This window comes from Cryptomeria japonica, chromosome 4, assembly GCF_030272615.1.
Source record: "Cryptomeria japonica chromosome 4, Sugi_1.0, whole genome shotgun sequence".
Classification (NCBI taxonomy): Eukaryota; Viridiplantae; Streptophyta; class Pinopsida; order Cupressales; family Cupressaceae; genus Cryptomeria; species Cryptomeria japonica.
In genome coordinates this window covers 377,189,645-377,214,947 of record NC_081408.1, presented here as the reverse complement: position 1 = coordinate 377,214,947, position 25,303 = coordinate 377,189,645, and the positions used below count along the sequence as shown (strand labels likewise).

At 39.1% G+C, this 25,303-nt stretch overlaps 1 protein-coding gene across 2 annotated transcripts in view; it reads right to left on the bottom strand.

Moving 5' to 3' along the window:
- The window catches only part of LOC131047484 (starch synthase 3, chloroplastic/amyloplastic), a 302,898-nt gene that overhangs the window by 207,312 nt on the left and 70,283 nt on the right, over window positions 1–25,303 (bottom strand). The window contains exon 7 of one of the 2 annotated variants that reach the window (XM_057981391.2): window positions 20,374–20,481. The exons of the other annotated variant lie outside the window; for it this stretch is intronic. Within the exon in view, the coding sequence (XP_057837374.2) occupies window positions 20,374–20,481 (108 nt within the window). The remainder of the gene's footprint in view (window positions 1–20,373; window positions 20,482–25,303) is intronic. 2 annotated transcript variants of the gene reach the window in all.

Here is a 25,303-nt window from a genome sequence, read left to right as displayed (position 1 = left end):
ATTTGCTTCAGCATATAGGAAAGATCTGTGTATACATTTAAGCTCTGTCATTATGAAAATTAAAGGTTCAGATTTGAATATACACTTTAATGTTTGCTATTCAATTTTGAAGCTTTTATGCAAGTTCAATGGTAGTATTAAAATTGGCATACACCATGAATACAAAACTGAAACTTTGCATTTTAAATGCATGATATTCTCCCAGAGCTTGGCAAAATTTAAATTGGCATACACCATGAATACAAAACTGAAACTGCGCATTGAAGACAACATGCATACTGTTTGACATAATTCTTGAACCAAAAACTTTGTTAAGTGGAAAGGAAGGGTGTAAAAAAAATTGGTTGCAAACTGTGTAGGACATTACAGTTTCATCAGCATCCAAAACATGGCTTGTGGCATTTTGAACTCTTCACTTTTTGTCTTCCTAAAATCCTTTCATATTCTGTCTAGGCGTGTAAAAATATAATATACACACTGCAAGAGCATTTGCTGGAGGGGAGTGAATTCCAAGTGTATTCATATAATTTATGTGAACGCAACTGACAGACAATGTTAGAGAGCTGCTGTAAGTGATATTAGGGACTAAGCGTTGTTATTTTAGGTAAATGGTGTGCCCAAGAGGCCTTAGATTACATTTGTCATTGGAGATGGTGGATAAGGGAATCATTTGCCTCACATCAGTTATTTCAGCAGGAATTTGGGTTCTCCAAGGTAAAAATCCTTGTGTTTTCAATTGTTTTGTATCAAGAAATTATAATATCTAGATTCATAAGATACTTGATATTAATGAGTATTCAGAATGTGAAAAAAAACCTATTAGGCACAAAAACAGACCTACTACTCATCCAAGTGATTGAAAAACATTGTTGGTAAGCCCCATTGGTTCTCAAGTTGTTCGTCTCAAATGATTTAATCCCTGAAGTCTAAAGTGCTACATCCTCCCATACCATGTTGGATAGTTTTAAAGTTAAATATCAAGTCTCCAATAAAAGCAAAGTCTTTTATTTGAAGAATTTGTTATTGTCTACTAAATTGTGTGAGGGGTGGTCTCTATTAGATCATCTTCTAAAGACCAAATATCATAGGGATCAGCTTGTCCTGGTCAACAAACTAGTGGATGAGGAAGATATGGTTGTCCTAATCATCAATAGCATGCCAACCTCCTATGAAATTTTTGTGGAGTATCTAAAAATGTCGGTGAGAATCCAGACTTTGACCTTTGACAAGATCAATTCATAATTGCTACAGAAGGAATGTTGAAACAAGCAAAGCCTCTTCAAAAAGTGCACTTGATGCGCAATTTCCAGCTACATACCTCAGTACTCCTGAATAGAGTATGATCTGTCCCGCAGGGATTAGAATGAAGCTATTGTGGTGAGTACTATTGAGGAAGACCATGAGGAGTCTATATTAGAGGGGCTTTTTTCAAACAAAATTAAAAGCAATTGTTCGTTCCTTGATTCATGTGCATCCAATCATTTCCCATTTAAAGAAAACTGGTGTATCAGGTTTACTGCAAATGATAGCTGCAGGAATTTTGTTTCACTTGATGACAGCAAGTCACATACAATTTAAGGGATAGTTGATGTCAAAATTCTGCACAATGGTGGTGTTATAGCAATGAATTTGCTAGGGTTTTCTTGCAATTTTTTCTAAGTCATAAGCCTAAAAACCTAAACCCTAGGGCTTCCATTTGAGTCTGTCACTTTTGCTTTCTATTTGGCCAGTGACTTGCACGGCTCATGTATGGTCTTTTGAGTCCCTTTTGGAGGCCCTTATGCTCGTAGACTGATCGGTCCCCTTTTCCTAGTGAGCATTAATACATGTGCACTTGAAAATATCTTAATTTTCCTCTGTTATGTGATTATTGGTGGTCCCTGCCTTAGTATCCACTGGTGACACATGTCACACTTTCATTGCATCACTCTCTCTTTATTCATCATATGTTCTGGTTTAGTGCAAATCTTCAAGATGCAATCGTGTGCTTGTAATGTCCCTATTTTAGGGTTCTCTAGCATTGCAGTTGGCTCTGACCTCGATGAATGTATGTCTTGTCCAAGGGGTTATTTGATGTTGCCAATGAACTCAATTAGTCTTGAGAACACTAATGCCACTTACCAAAGTAAATTTCGGTTTCTGGTGTGTTCTCCAAGAATTGGAGAGAGAAACTATTTATTGTAAATCACCCAATTGGCTTCATTTCTCATTTTTCATGATCACTATCGCTCTTACGAAGTTAGATTTTGATTCTGATGCTTTTCAACAATTTCCACAACTTGGTTAAATTAGTGGCTTAATTATAATTATTTTACTAAGTTTGCTTGAATTTTATTAAAATGTTTTAAAAGCACCTTAGTGATATGCAACATTCTACCCTTGTTTTGCACCTAATTTTAATGCAATACTTCTTCTCCTTCCCAAAGGTTTAGTATCCAAGCATAATGTCAAACACTTGCATCCTCATTGATTGTTCACCATTTATACAATTCTTATCCATAAACTTTTAAGCAACAGTTTGTATGTAACCTTGGAAGAGTGTTCAGTTTTTGCAATGTATTTGAGGCTTACTTGAATGTTAATTTTCACATTAGTTTCAAAGGCAACTACATAAATACTTAACTGATTCATAGTGACTTTGTATGATAGATTGAAAAATACTTTTACAATAATTTGAATAATCTCATAAAACATCCAGCAGAGTTCATGATTCCATACTCTATTAACAAATAACTATTAGAATATTTAATTATATTTTAGTCAGTTATATTTACTTATTTTATTAATCGTCATTTAGCTTTTTTCTTTTTAGTTAGTTAAGTGAAACTATTGCTTCTTTTATAAGAATGCATAGTTTGCTTTTTAGATTTTAGCTTTTAGCTTTATTTAGCGCTTTAAGTGTTTTAGCTTCATGTTGAAGTTTTAGATTAACGGTTCGTTCTTTTTGGAACATCGTCTTGTAATTCCTTTATATATGCTTGTATATTCGTTATTAATTAATTCAATATCATTCAATTATTGATTCAATTATTTTTTATGGTATCAAATCGGGTCAATGGGATTTTTTAGAGTTTGGCGAATATTTTAATAAAAATTCGTAAAGGTGTTACTTGGAATTTATTTCCAGAAAAAAAAATTTAAGTGAATTTTTTTATGAAAAAAATCATTAGTGCTTTTGGGTTTCTGGAAATCGCGAGCTAGGGTTTTTCGTTAGAATTTTTGATTAAAAAAAAATCTTAAAATTGTGGCTATGTTCATGTTTTGTGCCTGCATGGCTAGGGCACACTATTTTCGATGGCGATTTTCATGGTTTGGTTCACAGTTTTCGCGATTTTCTCCCAAGGCAGATTTATCCGGGTTTTTTTTGCATCTTCTTTTTAGGGTGGCAGTGTTATTTCTGCACACATTTTAAGGTCGAGTCTGTGCAATTTTCGTTGCTCTATTTTTCCGCGTTGCCTGTGTTCTCCATCAGCAATTTGCTTTGTGGATTTTTCAAGGCTTTTCTGCAAACACGAATTTGCACATACATATTTTTCTACGTAACCTGGGGACGCGTCCCTGGCTGGATAACCCTCATCCCGGTCCCAAGGACATTTTGGGGACTTGGGGACGTTTCGCCCCCGTCCCCAGAATGTGGGAATTAGTTGGGGACGTCCCAGAAATGAGGGGACATTTGCCCCAGCCATGGGGGACGCCCGTACATCCCGAGGACGGAGGGGGATGGCTGGGACATCCCCAATCCGTCTTGGGGACGGTCGGACGTCCCCCACGACTAAGGCTGGTTAGAAATATTAAAAAAATGTCGTTTTTTAATTATTTTTTTTCCTAACATGGGCCCCAAATTATTTGCCCTAAATCATTCCAATTATTAAAAATTTAAAAGGCCACGATATTAAATTATTAATATAAGTCTTGACTATGCGATAATTCATAATATCATTGCCTTATATTAAAATTTAATATAATCTGAAGATCAAGATTGTGATAAATTATTAAAGGCAACGATAAATATTTATGTTTCATATTGGGCCATATTTCATGATTTGACTATATGATATATTTAAACTTTCAAAGGGAATGATATAAATATTTCATCTCCTACCATATGATATTCATATATTTAAAAGGGAAGGATATGCCATACGGGCGATAAAAACAATTATTTCTGGTGATAATTTTATAAGCAAAGCGATCAGATTTTCAGCAAATCAAACAAATGCTAGCATATTGACAACGAAATTTCAATTATGAATGCATATTGAGTATTGACAATGAATTCTGAATTATGAATGCATATTGAGCATTGACATATAACTTGAACACAAATGTGGTATTTTAAGGTTCTATAATGTACAAATAGCTGCTTTATCCCTATTTTCATATGAATATAATGTATATATACATGCTTTATCTATTTTAAATATGAAAAATTAAAATTTCCTATATATTTTAAATTTTCCCAATATTTTATATAGCCGTCCCCTTTGCCATCCCAGAAACTCGTCCCACCGTCCCCTATCGTCCCCACCCCGGAAACTCAAGGTAACATAGGTTTTTTTACAATCACGATTTTTGGTGTTTTTTCCTGCAACGACGACAGGATTTTCCGAGGCGTTTTTTTATCACCCGGATTTCACGTCGAGATTTTTGTGTTCCCACATTTTTTGGGGAGCTGAAGTCACGTTTTTGTGCACCCATGCGTATGGTCTTCGAAACTGTTAGCTGTGATGGTCAGTTGTTTTTTTTTGCGATGGGGTTTCACGACATCTGTGCTTTTTTTTGGCAAAGAGTTACAGTATTGTTTCGTGGATGTGTTGTTTGGCTTTTTAATACTTTATTTGTCCTCAAAAAAAATATTTCTGGGGTTTTTCATAAAAAAAAATTTCCTTCTAAAAAATTAATTTCGGGTTTTCATAGTTTTCCCCTTAAAAAAATTATTTTAGGTTTCATAATTTTGGCCTTAATAATTATTTTTTGGCTTTTTATAATTTTTTCCTTGAAAATTATTTTTTGATGGGTTTTAATAAGTTTTTCCTTAAAAATTATTTTTTGATGTGTTTTCTCATTTTTCTCCACAAAAAATCATGGGAGGGTTTTGCTTGATTTTTTCCTCAAAAATCAAGGAGTGTTATTTTACCACATGATATTTGGTGCTTTGCCACGTGATATCTGACGTCTTACCACGTGATGTCTGGTGTTTTGCCACATGATGTCTGATGTTTTGTCACGTGATGTTTGGTGTTTTGCCACGTGATCTCTGATGTTTTGCCGCGTGATGTCTAGTGTTTTGCCACGTGATGTTTGGTGTTTTACCACGTGATGTTTTGGGTTTTGTCACGTGACATTTTAGGGTTTTGTTCAATTTTTTCCTCAAAAATCATTTCAAGATTTTGTTTGATTTTTTCCTCAAAAACCGTTTCAGGGTTTTTGTTCCTGTTTAGGGTTTTTGTTAGGGGTAAAAACGTATGTTAGTAGGAATAATAATTATAAGTCTCTTAAGTTATGTTTATGTTTATGTTGTTGCCGAGAGGTTCCCGTCAGGTAGTTGGGAGTTGGTGACGGTTGGCAACTTGGCCAACCATTGAGTCTATATATTGTTTTGTTGGAACCTCGGCAGGGGGAGATTATGTAGGGACAATTCTGGACATTGGAATAAAGATATAACTTTTTGGTCTAATTATTATCATGTCATTTATGTTATGATGTACATTTGTTCTATTCCATGAATGCTTGGTACGTGTAGGAACTACTGTGTTATCTGATTATTCACCAACTATACATTTAGGACTAAACATTTTGGCATTGTTGCCTGAACAAACCTGGAGATAACCATGGCGGCAGGCGGAAGCAATTAATGGGCAGACCATTTAACTAGCAATTAATTGTCGTGGACAGCGACACGCACGAAGAGAGTACCGCAGAAGAGGATCGAGAGGATTAGTTGACGGCAGACTTGGCGGAGTTGTGGGACGTATCGATCACGCAGTACGTACGGCAAGAGGCTCAGGAGAGAGTCGTCTCGGAAGGTACGGTAAGTGGTGAACTCACCGTCAGCACCCCCATCTTTGACCTACTCGGAAGTATTCCAAGGTTACTCGCTACAAATTTGATTGCACTCCAAGACCAAAGCGAGGAAACGGCAAAGGAACTTCGGCAGCAACAAGTTCTCTGACGGTACGAGGAACGGAGTCCTAGGGAGGAAGAGGAGAGGGAGGCCAGTCAACGCTGTACCTCTGACACTTGATGCCCCTACGGCCGAACCAAGACAGACGTACCACTGCTACCGAAGGAGTAAACAAGGGAACTGTACGGCGATCTCTCTGCATAAAAGAACAGACCGACGAGAGACGACGACTAAGAGAGGTTGCCGACTCGAGGAGTCCAGAGAAACATAGCAGAAGTCGGAGTGTGAGTCAGAGTAGGAGTCAGGAGAGGCAAAAACCGTGTACGTGGAAGGAGTTGGCCGAGGTCGCCAGGAACCTGCCACTTCCAAACATAGCGGAGGAAGATCTCGCTGACCAGGCCCCACACTCGACGTCAAGTGAAGAAGACTCCAGAACCGAATCACAAAGCACCCAATCGGAATTTTCCGAACAAGGAGAGGAGGTGGTACGAGACCTGCACGAGGAAATCGCCACTATTTTCGAAGCAACGTTGTCCGGCATTAAAAACTTGTCCTTGTCAGAGGGCATCAAAATAGGAAGATCGGATCCGGAAACCCCAGGAAGGAGGGACTATAGAAGTGAAGGTGACCAAAGCCAGGTTGGCAAGGGCCCAACCAGACCAGGAGCGTACGGTACCCTCTGGGCACATAGTACCTTCCCGACATATAGCCATTTCCAGGCACTGCATAAAACCGCGCAGAAAAGAATGATGGCACACACCCCGGAGAAACAAAAACTTCCAAAATTCATGGGCGACGGGTTAGAGGACCCCGTACAACATTGCAAGACATGCGTCACCATCTGGGAAGCAAATGGCCAGAATGACCGGGACTACTGGGTGAAGGCATTTCTGGCCACTCTGCGAGGAATAGCTATTGACTGGTACACAGACCTTGATGCTCAGCATAAAACATCCTCGAGCAATCTGAAGAAGGCCTTTGAGGAAGAATTCAAAATCTTATGGGATGAAAACGAGATTGTGGTGGAAATTTACAACACCAAACAGGGAAAAAACGAAAGTGTGCGTGCATATAACATAAGGCTGAGGGAACTACTTAACAAAATGGAGAACCAACCGGCAGATGGCCTCAAGAAGCGGTGGTTCGTGGAAGGATTGGTACCATCCCTGAGAAGGATGATGAAAGTGGTCCCTCTGCCATCGTACGATGAAGCATACAACCGCGCCATGGTTATTGAAAGTGAAAACAAGACATCCTGGGGGAAGCGACGAACCAGCAATGGTGATAGCACGGACGACGACAACAACGGGGGATCCCAAACCGTGCAAGCACTCGAGAAGGATATGATGAGGATGATGGAGTTAAAAGGTGACAAAGAAAGAGGTAGGGAAGGAAAAGAACTATGGTGTACTGACTGCAAGACTAAAGGACACACTAAAGGAAGTTGTCCCCGTAAAGTTTTCGATGACATCTGCCAAGTAACGGGACATTCCACTAAGGAATGCCCGTACAACTTGAAAGCACAGAGCACACAAGTGCTCTACGCCCAACTCGACCAGACCACACCGCCGGCGACACCGTTGAAGCCAACAGCAAACTCTGATGCCTCACCTGGAGGGTACAGAAATAATTGGCGGGGTAACAACGGATCCAATAATAACACACCAAGGAGCAGAATTCAATACGACAGGAAGGGGCGACCCATGATTCAATGCAGGAAGTGCAACGAATGGGGTCACTTTGCCCGAGAATGCCAAAACGGAGGTGATACAGGAAGTTTGTTGTGCAGATGGTGTGGTCCAGGAAATCACGAGGACATAAGATTGTCCAAAACAAAAAGGGGTGAACATGCTTGATGTGGAGGGATCAAGAGAAGACGTACTGGCAATCACAAGGTTGCAGAACAAGAAAGCCATGTACCCGAACCCTCGCACAGAAGAAGAAAGGCACCAGGAGGCAAGGGCGAATATCGAGCGGGCGATGGCTAGAGAGCGGAGGGCCTCGCACATGGCTGCCGATACACCAGTCCAGTCGGAACCAGAGAAAACTATCATCAAGCAGATGTTACAAACCACAATACCCATACTGGTGTCTGACCTTCTACAAACCATGCCACAGTTAAGGATGGCTCTAACAAATGTAACCGGGGACACTACCCTCGGTCAGGAACACCAAACGATGGCAAAATCTGGTACGGACCCGACGAAGGAATCTAGTACGGATGCCATGAACCCTATGCTACTCACGGTAGGCGTCGGACGGAAACCAGGAGTGGTAGAGATGGATATATTGGGACAAAAGCTTACAAACACCATTGTTGATGGTGGATCCGGAGTCAACGTACTACCGGAGGGAACTTGGCGAAGCCTCGGTAAGCTGACACTCTGGCCACCAACCTTCCACCTGGTCGGTGCGGATCAACACGGCATCAAACCCCTTGGTACCCTCATGCCACAAAAGGTGGTAATTGGGACGCAGCAATTCCTTCTGGATTTTGTAGTTATTCCACTGGAAAGGAAAGCGTACGACGCTCTTCTAGGAAGGGGGTGGCTGATCATGGCCAAAGCTAACCACAGCTGGAAAAAGAATACACTCTCAATCGAGAACGACGGCCATAAGTATATAATTGATCTAAGGAACCAGTCCGTTAGCGAAGAGCTCGCGTCATCGGATTCCGAATCAAAAGATTCAAATCGATGGGAGTGGGGTTTTGAAGGAGACAGAGGAGGGAAAGAACCCGACGAGGAAGGAGTGTTGGAACTAGACGGATGTTCCGAGGATGGAACCAGCTCACTGGCGGGACTTTTTCATTGGCAAATGGAGGACTATGAGGTCTTCCACCCGGAGTGTCACATACTTCAAATATGTGAGATAGGAGAATCAAGCGGTGGGATGGAAGAACAACCCTTTCCCTCGGAGTGTGGTAGATACCAAGAGGGAATGGCACGGATGGACAACACGCCAACCCACCAGTTTGAATGGGATAAACCCATCAAGTACAAGGAAAGGGATGTGAAAAAAATCAATCTAGACAAGGACGAGGACCCACAGGTGATACGCATAGGGGATGACTGGAACTCTGTACTGGATCACTCATACGGCGTACGCTAGTTGAGGGAGTGTTTGAGTTATCTGTACAGCGTACGGTCGACAAAGAAGGGAGACTGGCAGTGTTTGAGTTATCTGTATGACGTACGGTTGGCAAAGAAGGGAGATTGGCATAGCCCGTACGGTGTACGACCTGCAAGGGGAAGAATACCGTACGGTAAAACATTGCACCCACAGGAAACTAAGTCATACGATCTTGTACGACTAGCAACGGATAAAGGAGAAAGACTGTACGGTCAAAAAACAGACATACCGTACGTGCAGGATCCGTACAATCCCCTCCTTCGCGGCTTCCGTACACGCAGGGAGCAGTTGTATGAAAAGTTTGAGGGTATCTGTGCAGAGATTGGTGCCATCCATGTGGAGTTGAGTGAAGAGTTGGCACAGGTTGAAGAGGTCGTACGACCAGGGAGCGGAAGTGCACGAGTTAACCCGTACGGTGTAGAGGCAGCAGTTGGTCCAATGGTCTGTACCAGTATGGCAAACCGGACAATGGCAGAGGAGGCCGCACTAGGGAAAAACAAGGTCACCGTACAGGTAATTGGTACTTGTACAACATCAACAGGTACTGGTACAATGTCAGTAGGTATTGGTACAGTTCCAACAAGTGCTGGTATGACTCTAGCTGGTACTTGTACGGTACCTGTAGGAACTGGTATGGTGCCAACATGTACTGGTACGACATAAACTGGTACGGTGCCAACAAGAACTGGTACTATGCGAACAAGGACTCATACAACAGAAACTGGTACGATGCCAACAAGAACTGGTACGGTGCCAACATGTACTAGTACTTGTACGACAAGAATTGGTACAGTGCCAACAAGAACTAGTACGGTGCCAGCAAGAACTGGTATTGTGCCAGCAGGAATTGGTACGGTACCAGTAGGAACAGGTACGGTACTAGCAAAAACCAGTACAGTACCAGCAGAAATCGGTACAACACCAGCAGAAACCGATACGAATGACTTGGAGACATAAACCAGTATGGTACCAATAGAAACTAGTATGGTGTCAGCAAAGACTGGTTCGGTGCCAACAGAAACCGATACGGTACCAGCAGAAACCAGTATGGTGTCAGCAGAAACTGGTACGGTGGCAGCATAAACTGGTATGGTGTCGACAGAAACAGGTACAATGTCGGCAGAAACTAGTACGGTGTCAGCAAGAACCGGTACGGTACCAACTAACTTAGAGGCAGCCTTGGATACTCTAACAGATGACGATATAGATGCCTCGCTGGATGGATGGATGGATGGGGCAGTTCGCCCTCACCCCACACCTTCCCCCCTCTCCTACACCACATAACATGGCCATTGGGCCAACCATGACCACAGATAGAGAGACCTTTGTCCCAGACCTGGTAGGAGAGAGGTCCATTGATCAGGAATGGTAGGGAAGGGACAAGCAGAGCACTAGACCGGCAGGAGCTTTCACGAGACTTCATATCACACCACCCGACCCAAATGACCCAGCAGGCTCACTCGGACGATTCTTAGAGGAGCTACAAGGGCTCTCCGATGTTGCACGCAGCATGGCTCAGCTTACTGGACAGATGGAGGCCGGCAATTCAGCCGACGCTACACAGTTGTGTCACTACATGACCGAGGGGTGCAAGGATGAGTTCACACAGCACTTTGAGCAGCAGGGGTGGCCGGACCATAGTACGCCTAAGATGGTTCAGAACTGGACCCACAAGCACCTGATAGGAGGTGCAGGCACCTTAAGCACCACCTGCAGCAGCATGGAGGGGGATTTCCAAGAGGTGTACTTACAGATGCGGCAACATCAAGTGGCAAAAGAGGCTCAACAGATGTACATAACAACCCTGGAAAAGGAGGGTAAGAAACACGCAGAGCTGGCCACAGTAGAGAGGAGTTTGAGGAAGGAGATGGAAATGAAGATAACTACCTGTGAGGCCCGCTGCAGCATACAGGAGGAGGCACAAGCATTAGCAGCCCAAGTGGCAGCACTCACTTCACAGCTGGAACAAAAGGACAAAAAGCTACTGGAAGCTGCTCACATGGTAAAGAAAGCTCGCGAACGGCAATTGATGGCAGAAAAGAATCTGAAACTCTAGGCCGGTCAACAGCCTCCTACAGTGACCACTATAGGGACGCCTCCTCCCTCTTCTCGGTCTTAGCTATGTTTTTCATTTCAGTTTCTCTTGTCTGAGTCGTCTGGAAGACTACTACATTTTTGGGGGGGCTAATGTTAGCGGTAAAAACGTATGTTAGTAGGAATAATAATTATAAGTGTGTTATGTTATGTTTATGTTTATGTTGTTGCCGAGAGGTTCCCATCGAGTAGTTGGGAGTTAGTGATGGTTGGCAACTTGGCCAACCGTTGAGTCTATATATTGTTTTGTTGGAACCTCGGCAGGGGGAGATTATGTAGGGACAATTCTGGACATTGGAATAAAGATATAACTTTCTGGTCTAATTATTATCATTTGTCATTTATGTTATGGTGTACAATTGTTCTGTTCCATGAATGCTTGGTACGTGTAGGAACTACTGTGTTATCTGATTATTCACCAACTATACATTTAGGACTAAACAATTTTTACCATTTTTTTTTTAAAAAATGATGATTTGTAACTTCAGCTTTGGAGGGTTTGCCGATTTTTCCTCAAAATCGTGGTTTCAAGTTTCAGTTTGGTTACCCAACATCAGGTTGGATGGATTCTAGTATTCTTGATCATTCACACTTTGCAGATACTAGGAGGGTCTCCGCCGCAGCAAAGTGTTCTTTGCGTTTGTGACCAAAAGACCTGCAGTGTCTTCTACAGGGTAGTTAGTAGATAGAATGACCATTAAGGGAGGGTATTAGAATATTTAATTATATTTTATCAGTTATATTTAATTATGCTTTTTAGTTCGTTAAGTGAAACTATTGCTTCTTTTATAAGAATGCATAATTTGCTTTTTCGATTTTAGCTTTTAGCTTTATTTAGCACTTTAAGAGTTTTAGCTTCGTGTTAATTAATATCATTCAATTATTGATTCAATTATTTTTCAATAACCTCATTCATTTGTGCATATTTATAACAAAGAATACACAAAAAATTGTTTCAGACAGCACCATAGAGATTGTAATGTATTTTGCTGACCTTAAAGGAAACAATGTATGCTTGAATCATTAACCTTGAGCTCCCATTCACCTTTACTCTTGTCTGAAGCTGCTCATAGGGTCGCACTGGCCAAGGAAAGTCCTCCACGTGACCACTTACTGTCCGATCTGAGATTTAAATGTGTCCAAACACTGCTGATTGTCTTTTATGTCCCATGTCCTTTTTCAACCAGCCCTTAACACTTAGAAACAGAGATCAATAAACCAACTGCAGGATGGGTATGGTCCACCATGCACAGTAGTATTGTAATCTCTCAAAATCTTTGTTTCCAGTAAATAGTCCAAAGCCAATAAACTCGCATTCATCAGCCACAAATATTCACAGTGGTCAGTGCCTCACGAATTCACTTTATTCACCATGTTTCACATTTAAATATGGACAGCAGTAAAGGAAAATAAACCTCCTGTAAATCTTCTTATTTTCCCTTGCAATGATTGAAGAGCATTATTTAATTGAATCATCCACTTCAGATATACGAGAAGAATATTAAATCTGTCCAGCGATTGCCGATTCTTGCTTATTTTGTTTTTAGGATCATTGAAAAGGCCACGATTTTCCTTTTTGTCACATTAGTGCTGCGCTAAAAGGTGACCTTGCAAACTAAAGCCACAAATTCAAGCTTGAGGAACCTGAAGTGCCACGATTACCCCTTATTCAGCAACCCCCTTTACTTTCTTTTTGTCTTTTTACCCCAAACAGATTTCATTTGTCTTATTCACAATTGTCTTCTAGCTGTTTATAAAAGAGATCAATCTGCAATTTGACCTATTTGTCTTCTAGAGCCCAAATTCATAAATTTTGTGTGGGTAGCATATAGACTTGGCTGGAAGTAAAAGCAGAAGCTTACAATAAAATATTTAATGATATTTCCTTTCATTTACACACCCACACAAGCAGCTCCAAGATTTCCACAAAACAAGAATTGCGAATCTGATAAACTTAACCAGACAAACTTCCTGAAATGCACTGTGAAATACTTGTAAGATATCTCCAACAATACCAACCAGGGTAATCTTTCACTACCGTAGCTAGTTTTCTTCACGAATGATTTTTTTCTTTCACAAAGGCTGAGTTGAACCAAGTCCAACTCCAGAAACCACACAAAGATTTCTTCTCATCAGAGAGAAATAACAGAAATAATAAACTCAGCATGTGCCAATGAACTCCAAAAGGGCCTTTAAATAAGCTCCTCAAGCTAATGCTCTAAATAGGGTTTGCCTTTTTAATTTGAATTTAGATAAATCTTGTCTCCCTAGGCACTAATATTAAATTACTTTATAAAGTCACTTAATCAAATTCAATAATGTAAAGTTAAATATTTAATTTAACTTTAGTGTTTAAATGTTATTTAAATTAATATCCTTAACCACCTCCAGTCACCAAGAAATTATCAACTTATGCAGTCACCAACTATCTAAAAATAGTAATACTAACAACTGATCTAATCCATGACCCGACTAACACTTAATAAATAGTAAGTATGGACAAGTTGTCTAAAATCAATCCAAGAAGTATCATTCATCTCCATTAATCCATCTTAACTCACTAGCGACATCATAATACTCCTCAAAACATGTTGACACAAACTTGGAACGTCAGTGACAACTACACTACCAAAGAACCTGAAAATGGGGACATTAACGGGATGAAAAGTTTTAAATCATGGACACATAAAAAAAGGACCTTGCGTATCAAAATTATCATTATTTTAATAAAAAGGTCTTTTGGAGATAAAATGGAGCTCTATTTAAAAAAGTGAATTTTAAATTGTGCTTTTCGGAAGTTTGGCAGGAAAAAGTATAGAAGGCAATTCAAGGGCTCATTTGGCATTATGCAGATTATGTTATTTCTCTTGGATGAAACCATTGGGGTTCTTCAGATAGAACTTCGCTCTACTCAACCTTCTGGAGGATATAAACCCTCTTGAAGATATTGGCTACGATGGTGAGAGATCCTCCTTGGTAAATATGGTGAGATTCAATCATAGCCTCACCTTGAACGTAAACGATTGCAAGTTTGGTTAAATAGATTAAAGATTATAGCTAAAGTTTGTATTGAATTTTTAATAAAGATTATAGAGATTTTTGGGTAAAATCAGAGTATTGGAATTTCGTGTTGGTCAAGCTTTTTAAGGAGTGGTTTGTAATAATCTTGATGAATCAGTTTGTGCACTAAAACATAAAGATATGGAGCTTGGAGTCTTACGTAGTCTACATTGAGACAATGTTTGCGTGTAAGGGAGGTCGCTACATGACTTGGAGGTGTTGTTACACAATACAAAGGCTGGTCAAATCACATATTGGACTCACGTACTGTCATATAGCAGCATAAGACAAGGAACAAGGCTACTGCAACTTTAAGAAGTGACCAGCATCATAGTTAAGTTGTTGTACAAACAGGGGGCTGCTGTACCATTGGGAAAAGAGGATATCGTTGACCAAATCTGAAGTTGACATGACCAAATCTGAAGTTGACATGGAGCATTGAGAGGATTAAAGGAAGTTGCAGGTCAAAGGAAAGAAAAAGACAAATTCCCTTTCCATATCGCATCTTGTTAAGAGTTTGGAAAAAGCTTTTAAAGACTGTAGCACAGCCTTGTGGGTCCCTCCTCTAGACAGCCCAACAGGTTTATGGAGATATCATAGCTTCTCCTTGCTGTTGGAAATATTAGGAGCTTTCGTGCAAGGTATATGGGTACTGTACTTCCTTTAGAGGAAATAGCAATGACCTTTGAGGGGAGTTTAATTGGTCAAGCGTGCAAGTCGGTCCTTAAGAATTTAACCATTGTCAGATATTATAGAGCTCAAAGAGGCCTCAAGCTAGGTGATTCCGAGAGGATTTTATGATTTATCATTGTCAAATATTGTATTGTTTGGGCTAAGTAACAGCTCAGACTTGAATATCTATTTCATATCATCATTTATCTCTGATAAAATACAAAGTCTGATTTGTATGTCTATTCTTTGTTGTGTTTCAATCTACATAATGCTCTGTTTTCAGTGGTATAAGTTCCTCAAATAATTTAATTTTGCATATCAAATCTGAATACAATATCATATGTTCTCTCTCCAAAACCAGATTAGTAACAAATTGTAATGTCCCAGAATTTTTATAAAGTGACTTAATTAAATTAATTAATTAAGTTGTCCAAAAATTAATATTATTTCAAAAGGGATGACTTTAATTGATTAATTTAATTAAAAATAAAGTAAAAACAATAAAATAATCACTTTATTAAATAAAGTTCTCCAGTTGTGACAAATATTAAATGAGGCCTTGCAAAAATTAAATGTGGCGTAATCTTCTAAATTGTGGCTGGAGTTCTTTATAAGGAGGCTGGCTGGGTTGTAGTAAGGGATGGCTTTGGATATGAATGAATTTGCATGCTGCTTTGTATGAGCTGAATTTTTGAGGACGGAAACCTTTAATAGATTAAGGGGTTGAACAAAAAACTAGCTCTTTCTAAGGGTGGATTCACAATGGAGTTCACAATTGGGCCAAATTTGTGAAGTCTCCATTGGAGACAAATTGCAGCAATAAAGACATTTGCAAAACTGAGGTATTTTATATCTATTACTGATTTAGGGAAAATTAGGTTATTTTATTTTGAATATTATAATTGCCGCTTGTTGAAGTCTGCCGTAATATTTGTGGGACCCAATTCTTTATTGGCTTCTTTCCTAAGTCTTGGCGTGAGAAAACAAGGGAAGAATATATGATATCAATTTAATAAAGTGAAACTTCGGTTCAATTTATATATGTCATTTGAGCTTACTTTCACCGAAAATAATCTGAATGTTGCTGGTGCTAAATATTTTGGTGAAAAATATTGTTCAGTCATGACTTTGAGTAGTATTGCAGATGTTATTAAAAATATTTTGATGCCAATATAAGGATATTGAATCACAACATATATGAGACATAGTTGCAGCCATGAGCTTCCATTTGTCTGTGAGAAAGATTATAATCTGGGCGCATATTATTGTTCAACAGTTCCCTGTGACTGGGAGTTCATGAGAGTCAGGCATATATCACTTCCGAAGTATCTGCATTGATTCTTAAGCACCTTGAAAAAGGTTATCGCAGCCTAGGCAGAAATCATAAGACTCTTCTCTGGAGGAGGCGTTGGGTTGTATGTTTCAACCTGACTCTCAGAGATTAAGCAGCGGATTCATTCTGGCACTACTAGGTGGGTGATTTGATGAGATCAATTCCTTCATCAAGATATTCAGCGTACAATTCATACTACTGGGTCAAGAATAAATTCTAAGTGGAGGAGATTAATTCTGGCATGTGAAGTCATTTCTAGTTGCTGTGTTTCTAGAGTTTGAAATACTGATGTAATAATGAATGCTTAGCGCATTCCAAAACACAAGCATTCATATCTTGTATTGCTTCCTTTATCTGGCACCGAATCAATAATAATATTAGAATAATATCTTTATTATTTCTTATTAATGGTCAATAATGTAATTTATTGTACATATTAGATAGTTTCTATTTTCTTCAGTTTACGATTGTTTCTTAATAGAAACATCGTCTTCATGAATGCTATATGTACATCTTTATTCTTTTAATAAAATCATTGCGTATTATGAACAAATAAGGTCAAAGATCTTAAAAACATTGAGTCACTTAATGTTCAAAGCATTTGCTCAGTATTGGGAAGTAAGCAGATAAAGGTCAATCCTTATTTTGGAAATTCTGTAGTATTTGGGCCTTATCAATAGTTTTACCATCTCCATGTTATTTGTGTTCAAATTATATCAGCATTCAAGTTATTGTCAATAATATGAAACAAACCTAAACATGCAATTCTGGAAATAATAAACTGCAGTAGTAAGCGTTTTATGGTAGAAACAGTAGTGGTTTCTCTCACAAATTAGAAAACTTTGCTTTTCCACTTTCATGCAAACTGTTTGTTATGATATATGAAAACTAAACTTGGGAAAGAGTGAAAATTTGGTGAACAAATCAGTAAGAATGCAAAGTTTTTAACAAAATGCCTGCATGATAGAAGATTGAAAACTTTGTGGGTTTTCAAAAAAATTGGTAGCAACCAGGGGTGACCTCTTACAGTGTTCTATTGCCATCTATCATTGTCAGTGCTTTGTTCTTTGCCAACTATGTGCTATGATGGTCCTTAATGGCGTCGCATAACTTTAGTCCATCGCAAGTTCCCAAAGGTGGCAAAGCCCAAAGCTATGATGTTGCACTATTTTTACATATGTCAATGACATGTCATGGGCCCAAGTCTATTCCTTTATCTCTTTGCACTGACTGTGTGTCAAGTCAGCGCCTGCATCATATTGCAAGATATAAAAAGAACTCATGGAAGCTGCCATAGGATGCTATTGTGACACCTGTTTGCGTCAATGCCACAAAGATCCAGTTCTTCTTCTCCGCACAGAGACATTGTATTCTGCGTGGGGTTAATTAAGTGATATGTAAAGTTACTTTCATGTGGCAACTTCTCATTGGTTCAAATTTTTAGTTCATCGATATTTCGACATAAAGGATATTCAAATAAATTACACAGCTGTGATCACTATAGATTCAGCCCACGCCATCCAAGTTCAATGGTTGATATTCAAATTGGAAAACGGCTAGTCGTGAATACCATGTTCGTGCATATGAGCAGTAATGGTGAAAATTGATCGCTATCTACCAGATTTTGTCGGATTTTTGCATCCAAGCATTCATTGGAGCTCACAAGAATTTCCAAAAGCAATTGGTGTGAAGAATTTGTGGAATTTCAAGATTTCTAGTGTTTTCAAATGCTAATTAGGGCTTCTAGGTGTTTTGCGGATAGGTAATCAAATCTCTCTCCTAATTTGCAAGATTGCAGCCCAATTTAAAAGTGCTTGCATCATTAGGGTTTTTTAGTTGCATTTAAGGTGTAATAGAACCATAATTTGTCCTAAAATTGTAAAACCCTATGACATATCAAAACCCTAGTTCTCACAAGAAACCTTACAATGAGCCAATTCAGTTCTCAACCCACAAAAGTAAAAAGGGCAGTAGATGAGGAACATATGGTTCAATTCCCCAATTCATCAAGAAGAGTTATGCATGCTCAAGAGGCAAGAACAATGTGAGACCATTTAAGAGATAGTTGCAGAGATTGTAGGGACGGAACAATTCCTGTTAATGGATGGTCACTTTTTGAGAACTGGTATAAGAAGGGGTTTTCAAAGAAACCTATTTCAAATGTTTGGAACCTAGACCTATGTAAATTGATTGTACTAAACATTTTTGTGGATGTGGATTTCATCAGAACTATTGCAGATAAATATGATGCTAATGCTAGGGTTGTAATGGCTAGTAATGGTGGTGTACTAGCAAGGATTGACAAGGATTACATTTCAGAAATCTTGAATTTAAATTTAGCAGCCTAAAAGGCTATTGGCTTCAATTCTTTCGTCAAAGAATATCAAAATGACCAAATCAATTACATAGTTAACTAGTTACCAAAGTACAAAGTTAGAGACACAGATAGGAGACCAGTAAGGTTCACTCAAATGGAGATGGCGCCTTTCAGTCAGGATATATTTTAGGATTATTTCATTAAGACATATCATGCCTTTTGTCAAGTTCTAGGAGTGGATATTAAAAACCAAATACATGTCCATATGATAATGTTGACTTCTCATATCCAGAATGTGGACACAAACTGAGAATTTGACTTTGGCTCTTTCATTGCAGAGTGAATTCAGGAACGTTGGTTGAAATAAAAAACAGACAACAAAGTGGTCTATTTCAAATGGTATTCCTTACTATGCCATATTTTTTTGAATGGAGTGAATCATGTTTAAGATAAGGCTCTGCAACTAAAATTTCGTGATGACAAGAAGGTCACGCTTCCTATACAATGCTAGACATGCATTTGGGACATGCATTTCTCAAATTCAATTTGTGGTATTTGAAGAATGCTTTGCTAGACCAATATTGAGATATTTAGGTGCAAGATCAGACAGGTTGCCTAAAGAAGTAATGGATTTACAAAGACCAAATGATAGGGTATCTGAGCTAGGAATTCAACATAATTGGCAAGATTGGTACCTCCATTCAAACACCATTGCGATAAGAGTATTACCTCCATTCAATGAGTCCGTTAAAACTCATTTGAGAAATCACAAAAAAGGGATCATTTTTCCTTGCTTCAATAGTTTTCTCAAACTTTGTCATCACCAATAAAGAGGGGTCGGAATTGATAAATCCTATAGTACAGGCCTACAGAATGGGTTTGGGCATCAAAAGAGATTTTGACCCAGAAAACTTTATCAATCAGGTCGGAACAAATGCCAAGAGGTCAAACTTCTACCATAAAGTACCCTTTGAAGAAGATGTGGTCAGAAATTGTATGACTGATCAAGAAATGAAATGAAAATTAAAAGGGCAAAGTGGGGCAAAATGTCAAAATATATAAGAGAAGTCATTCCATGAGATCAAAAAAAAGTGTGAAGAGCAATAAGAATAGAATATGTACAAATGTCATCCAAGCAGAATCATTAGTATAATCCAACATCAGATGAAAGATGACAGTATGAATCACGTATTGTCTAACTCCAGACCAATCATTAGATATTCTCACCAAAACACTTGGACAAGAGAAGTTTGAGAAGTTCAGAGGAATGCTTGGTTTAGCCATAACCCCTTCAAATTAAGGGGGAGAGTGAGGCATTCAGTTTTGTGAATTCTGTAGTTTTCCTTTTTCAGGTTATTTGTGGCAGTTAAAACTGTTCTTTACTGCCCTATAAATAAGATTGTAAATCTTCATTTGACAATAATTAAGTATTCCATTATGTGCTGCTTTCCAGTTTTCACCCTGGCCTGACACCTTTCAGCTTTAAGTGCAAGAAGTCAAGAAACAACTATTTATTATATATCTACCATTACATTGAGAATTGCTAATGCAAAATCTTAGCAATAAATTTTAGATATAGAATCCTTATAATGAATCCAAAATACCCTAGCCAGAAAAGAAGAAAGAGAAGTTAATTCTTACATGGCTATAATTAAGACAGTCATACTTTGGACAAATAATCTCAACACTATGTCCCAAGTCTTGAACTGCACGAGAAAGACTTGTCACCACATCACCCAAGCCTCCAACCTGGATCATATTATTGTACACAAATCTAAATTCTATAAATATCAGATGTTGAATCAGATTAAAAAATATTGTTCATTATGGCCATGAATAATTTTTTAACTCTTCACAACAGAAATTGATAGGCATTGATTTTTTCACATCCACTAAGCAAAACAGAAACCTCAAAAGACCAATAAATTCAAAAAACAAGTACACAAAAATACAAAAAGATTGCCTGCTCATTGGATGCGTTGTTATAAAAGCATCAAGTAATTCAACTGAAATATACAATTTAAGAAAATCTAGAAAAGAAATTAACTGTAGATGCCATACTGTGATGTCCTTCCTTGTTTACTCAAACATTCCTTATTTTAACATACAATTCAAACACATTCAAACATAAAGTAATCTACAATGAATAAGCAAACCCGGCTAATGGAAACATATTACACAGTTCTATCATGACAAGGTTCTCAATATGCTAGTGGGAATGAGAAAGAGAAACATAGAAAAGTTTTCTCTAATTAGTATTGATGCTATTTGATATTCATCGATCCATTATCTCTAAAGGAATAAGGCAAAGTAACAATCAAACAAAATTTTCACTTAAGCTAGCTACCTGGGTGCTAGCTAAAATCTTAAGAGATATCTGTTTGACTTTACAAGGATTTTACCTATTATGGATGAAACAACAAAGGCATTTAATAAATGATGTCTTTACCAATGATATCTTTCATTAAATCTAGATATTAAAAACCTTCAAACACTTCCAATAACCAGAAAGACCCACAAGGAGACCATGGGCCTCAAGTGAAGAACTTTGCTAGTCCCTTTTGTACAGCTAGGATTTGCATCTTTCCTTCTTGACACCTGATCATAGAACCATTTAGGCACACTACTAAAAACATGTAATGTCCCCAATATAATTCAATAATATTAATTATTGTATGGCCCTAAATTTAATAATAAAATCTTTCGGGCCCCCTTTCTATTTTATTAGTTAAGTTAAGTTTGTTGTGTCGGCCCGTTTGTAACCATTCGGGAAGTTTCCCGGAGCCCCTATATATGGCCGAGTTAGTCATTGTTGTAGGTAGGCGAATTTGGTAATTTTCATGTATGTGCGAATTCCAGTTGGCGTTCAGCTTGTCTGTCATTTCGGAGGTGAGAGATCCTCCCTACTTGGCATCCGCAGTTTCGGTGGGAGTTTCTCCTCACCCTATTTTGCTTATGTTCGGAGTCTGTGTAATCTGTTGTGCGATCATTATCAATATAATTCCTCTTGCATGTGCGAATCTTCATCTAAGTCTCTTGTGTCAAGAATAATAATAATTCATTCCACTCCTACGGCCCACTACCGTACACCCCGTTCGTACAACCAACACCAACCGTACGAGTATTCACCCACCGTACGACCCACTACCGTACACCCTGTTCGTACAACCAACACCAACCGTATGGCCAAGCAACAGACTATCGTACATCCAAACACTCACCGTACGGTCAAGTCATTAATTTGCATGCCGAAGGGAGGGTATACCATACGGACATCACCAGGGGAGCATACCATACGATCATCACCGTACAGAAGGAGTAGTGTTTGAAGGGACCGTACGGCATAGGGAATTTCACAGTGGTATCAGAGCTGGTAATTCTGCCAACCTGTTGGGAGAATCATGGCACCGAGTGATGGATTGATAGATGCATTGAGGGAGTTAAGAAGTGCCGAGCAGAGGCTCTCCCAGACCCTCGTGAGAAGGCCTGCCATATGTTCTCTATCCCAGATTTCAATGGATTGGAAGGAACATTTGTTGGTTGAATACTCCAAGAATACATTCACGTGCAAACTGATGGATGGTCAAATGCAGGATGACCAATACAAGGTGGTTGACGACATCATTTACTACAAGGACAGAATCTATCTAGTGCCCGAGTCCAAGATGAAGGAGAAGATTCTAAAGGAAATACACGACTCTCCCTTGGACGAACACCCGGGATACTTGAAAACCTATAGACATCCGAGAAAGGTTTTCCTGGAAGGAACTTAAGAACGACATTCTGCAGTACATGCGGGAACGCCCCACCTATCAGGAGAACAAATCCGAGCACACCTTACTTGTTGGACTGCTTCAGACATTGCCAATCCCCGACCAGAAGTGGGATAGCATCTCAATGGATTTCATTACCGGGCTTCCCAAAGTGCAAAGAAAGGATTGCATCTTCGTCGTGGCAGATTGTTTGACCGAGTATGCCCATTTCTTTGCCACCTCCACTAGATACCAGGCAGCTCAAGTGGTCGAGTGGTTCTTCCATGAGGTATTCTACCTGGATGGTCTTCCGCAGAACATAATGAGTGAGAGGGATTCCGGAACATCACAGTGGTATGAAGAACATGCGACAGACATGAGCGTTGCTTTTCACGAAGAGCGGCATCTACATGAGAAGAACCCGTTGCAGATGAGTTTTGAGATTCCAGACCATCATTGGAAAATGACTGATTGGCATGATGGCATGATAGCTTGGGATCCGGGCATCAATGTGTTTGATGATTGGTTTCTGTGGGATCCTGACGACTCCAGGCAGGGCAACATTTATATCAGAGTGGAGCAGTGGAAGCTGGAGGGAGGTTTACTCTTCTCGCTTACTTCCATGTGGGGGCACGTGGTCATGTTGCAGCATGGAGATTTCAGATATGGCTATCGGTGTCCGCGCTTGGTTTGGGACCCTGAATCTCTGGAGTGGGTAAACCGTTTGACGATGGATTGCTTGAGGGCAAGCAATCTTTGGGCGGCGAGGATTTGTAATGTCCCTGATATAATTAAATAATATTAATTATTGTATGGCCCTAAATTTAAGAATAAAACCTTTCGAGGCCCCTTTTTATTTTATTAGTTAAGTTATGTTTGTTGTGTCGGCCCGTTTGTAACCCTTCAGGAAGTTTGCCGGAGCCCCTATATATGGCCGAGTTAGTCATTGTTGTAGGTAGGCGAATTTGGTATTTTTCTTTGTATGTGCGAATTCCAGTTGGAGTTCAGCTTGTCTGTCATTTCGGAGGTGAGAGATCATCCCTACTTGGCATCCGCAGTTTCGGTGGAAGTTTCTCCTCACCCTATTCTGCTTTTGTTCAGAGTCTGTGTAATCTGTTGTGCGATAATTATCAATATAATTCCTCTTGCATGTGCAACATCGAACTAAGTCTCTTGTGTCAGGAATAATAATAATTCATTCCACTCCTCTGTGCAACATCGAACTAAGTGTCTGGAGAGCATCAAGGGTGGAACTCGGCGGGTATTCACCCATCGTACGGCCCACTATCGTACACCTCGTCCGTACAACCAACACCAACCGTACGGCCAAGCAACAGACTTTTGTACGTCCAAACACTCACCGTACGGTCAAGTCATTAATCTGCACACTGAAGGGAGCGTATACCATACGGAGATCACCAGGGGAGCATACCGTACGATCATCACCATACAGAAGGAGTAGTGTTTAAAGGGACCGTACAGCGTAGGAAATTTCACAAAACACTAGTGCAATCAGGTTCATATGTTTTGTCCCCAAGATGGTTTGCAAGGTGCCAATCAAGGGGATTATGAACAATATTGGAGTATGGGATTTGGTTTATCTGCCTACCTCTACTAATCTTTCTACTATAAACCTCTTAAATGCTTAGTGCCATTAAGTTTCACTCAAAGCTAGTCTTTTCATTCTTGCTCAAGCTAGTGAAATAGGTGAATGGGTTCCAGTTGATGGTGCTAATTTTGATGAGCTCAACATCTCTCAGTATTTTCATTTATCATTCTCTTGGTTGCAAACATAATGACATCACCAGAAAATAATAAGCAACCCAACATTCCTCACAGCATTTACTATCTACTCAGCTTACTTGGATCACATCTTAATTCTATTTTGTGCATGAAGGTGGAAAGGTTAGAAGGAACTTCTGACTTGACATTGTTTGGTGTTTAAGGAAAATAAATTTCAAAAATAGTAAATAAGAAAGAGCATGAGACTTATTCAAAATTCTACATATAGAGCTCACTTCATTTGTATCCACAAATGTCTCTATCTGTAATGTCCCCATTTTTACAGAATGTTGTTTTGTAAGTGTTTGACCACTTTCCAAGTTTTTTCATAAGCCTCTAGGTGTCCTAGGGAGAACTCCAACATTCTTGGAGAAGCATTTGACCAATCTTGCAAACAAATTGTTCTTGGGTTTAAGTTCAGTTGGTCAGATGGAAGCATTTAATGCTTTCATAATTGATTTTCGATCTTTTGGGTTCTCTCCAAACTTCTTGGAGGAACAAGCTATTTTTAAAAAACCACCTAGTTGCCTCCAATCATTGTCCTTAGTTTTCAATATCACTTTGATATAATCCAAATTGCAAAATTATATCATTTGGGTGCTTTCCGCAACTTGGTTAAATCATTGAGTTATTTAATTAATTTTTCACTTAATTTGTCTAAAGTTAGAATTATTAAAGGGGACAGCAAAGTGTAATAGCTCATATTAAAGGTGCTGAAAAGTTATTTCTAATGGATGCCTAGTCTTCAATATCACTTTAGTATAATCCAAATTGCAAAATTATATCTTTTGGGTGCTTTCCACAACTTGGTTATATTATTGAGTTATTTGATTATTTATTCACTTAATTTGTCTAAGTTGGAATTTTTAAAGGGGACAACTAAGTGTAATAGCTCATATTAAAGGTGTTGAAAAGTTCTTTCTAATGGATGCCCTAGAAAAGGGATTTTATTCACAAGAAAACATTATCATTCCTCAAAAAGGTAAAAATTATTGCTTTGAAAAGTTATAAAAGGAGGTTGAGAGCTCATTGTTTGT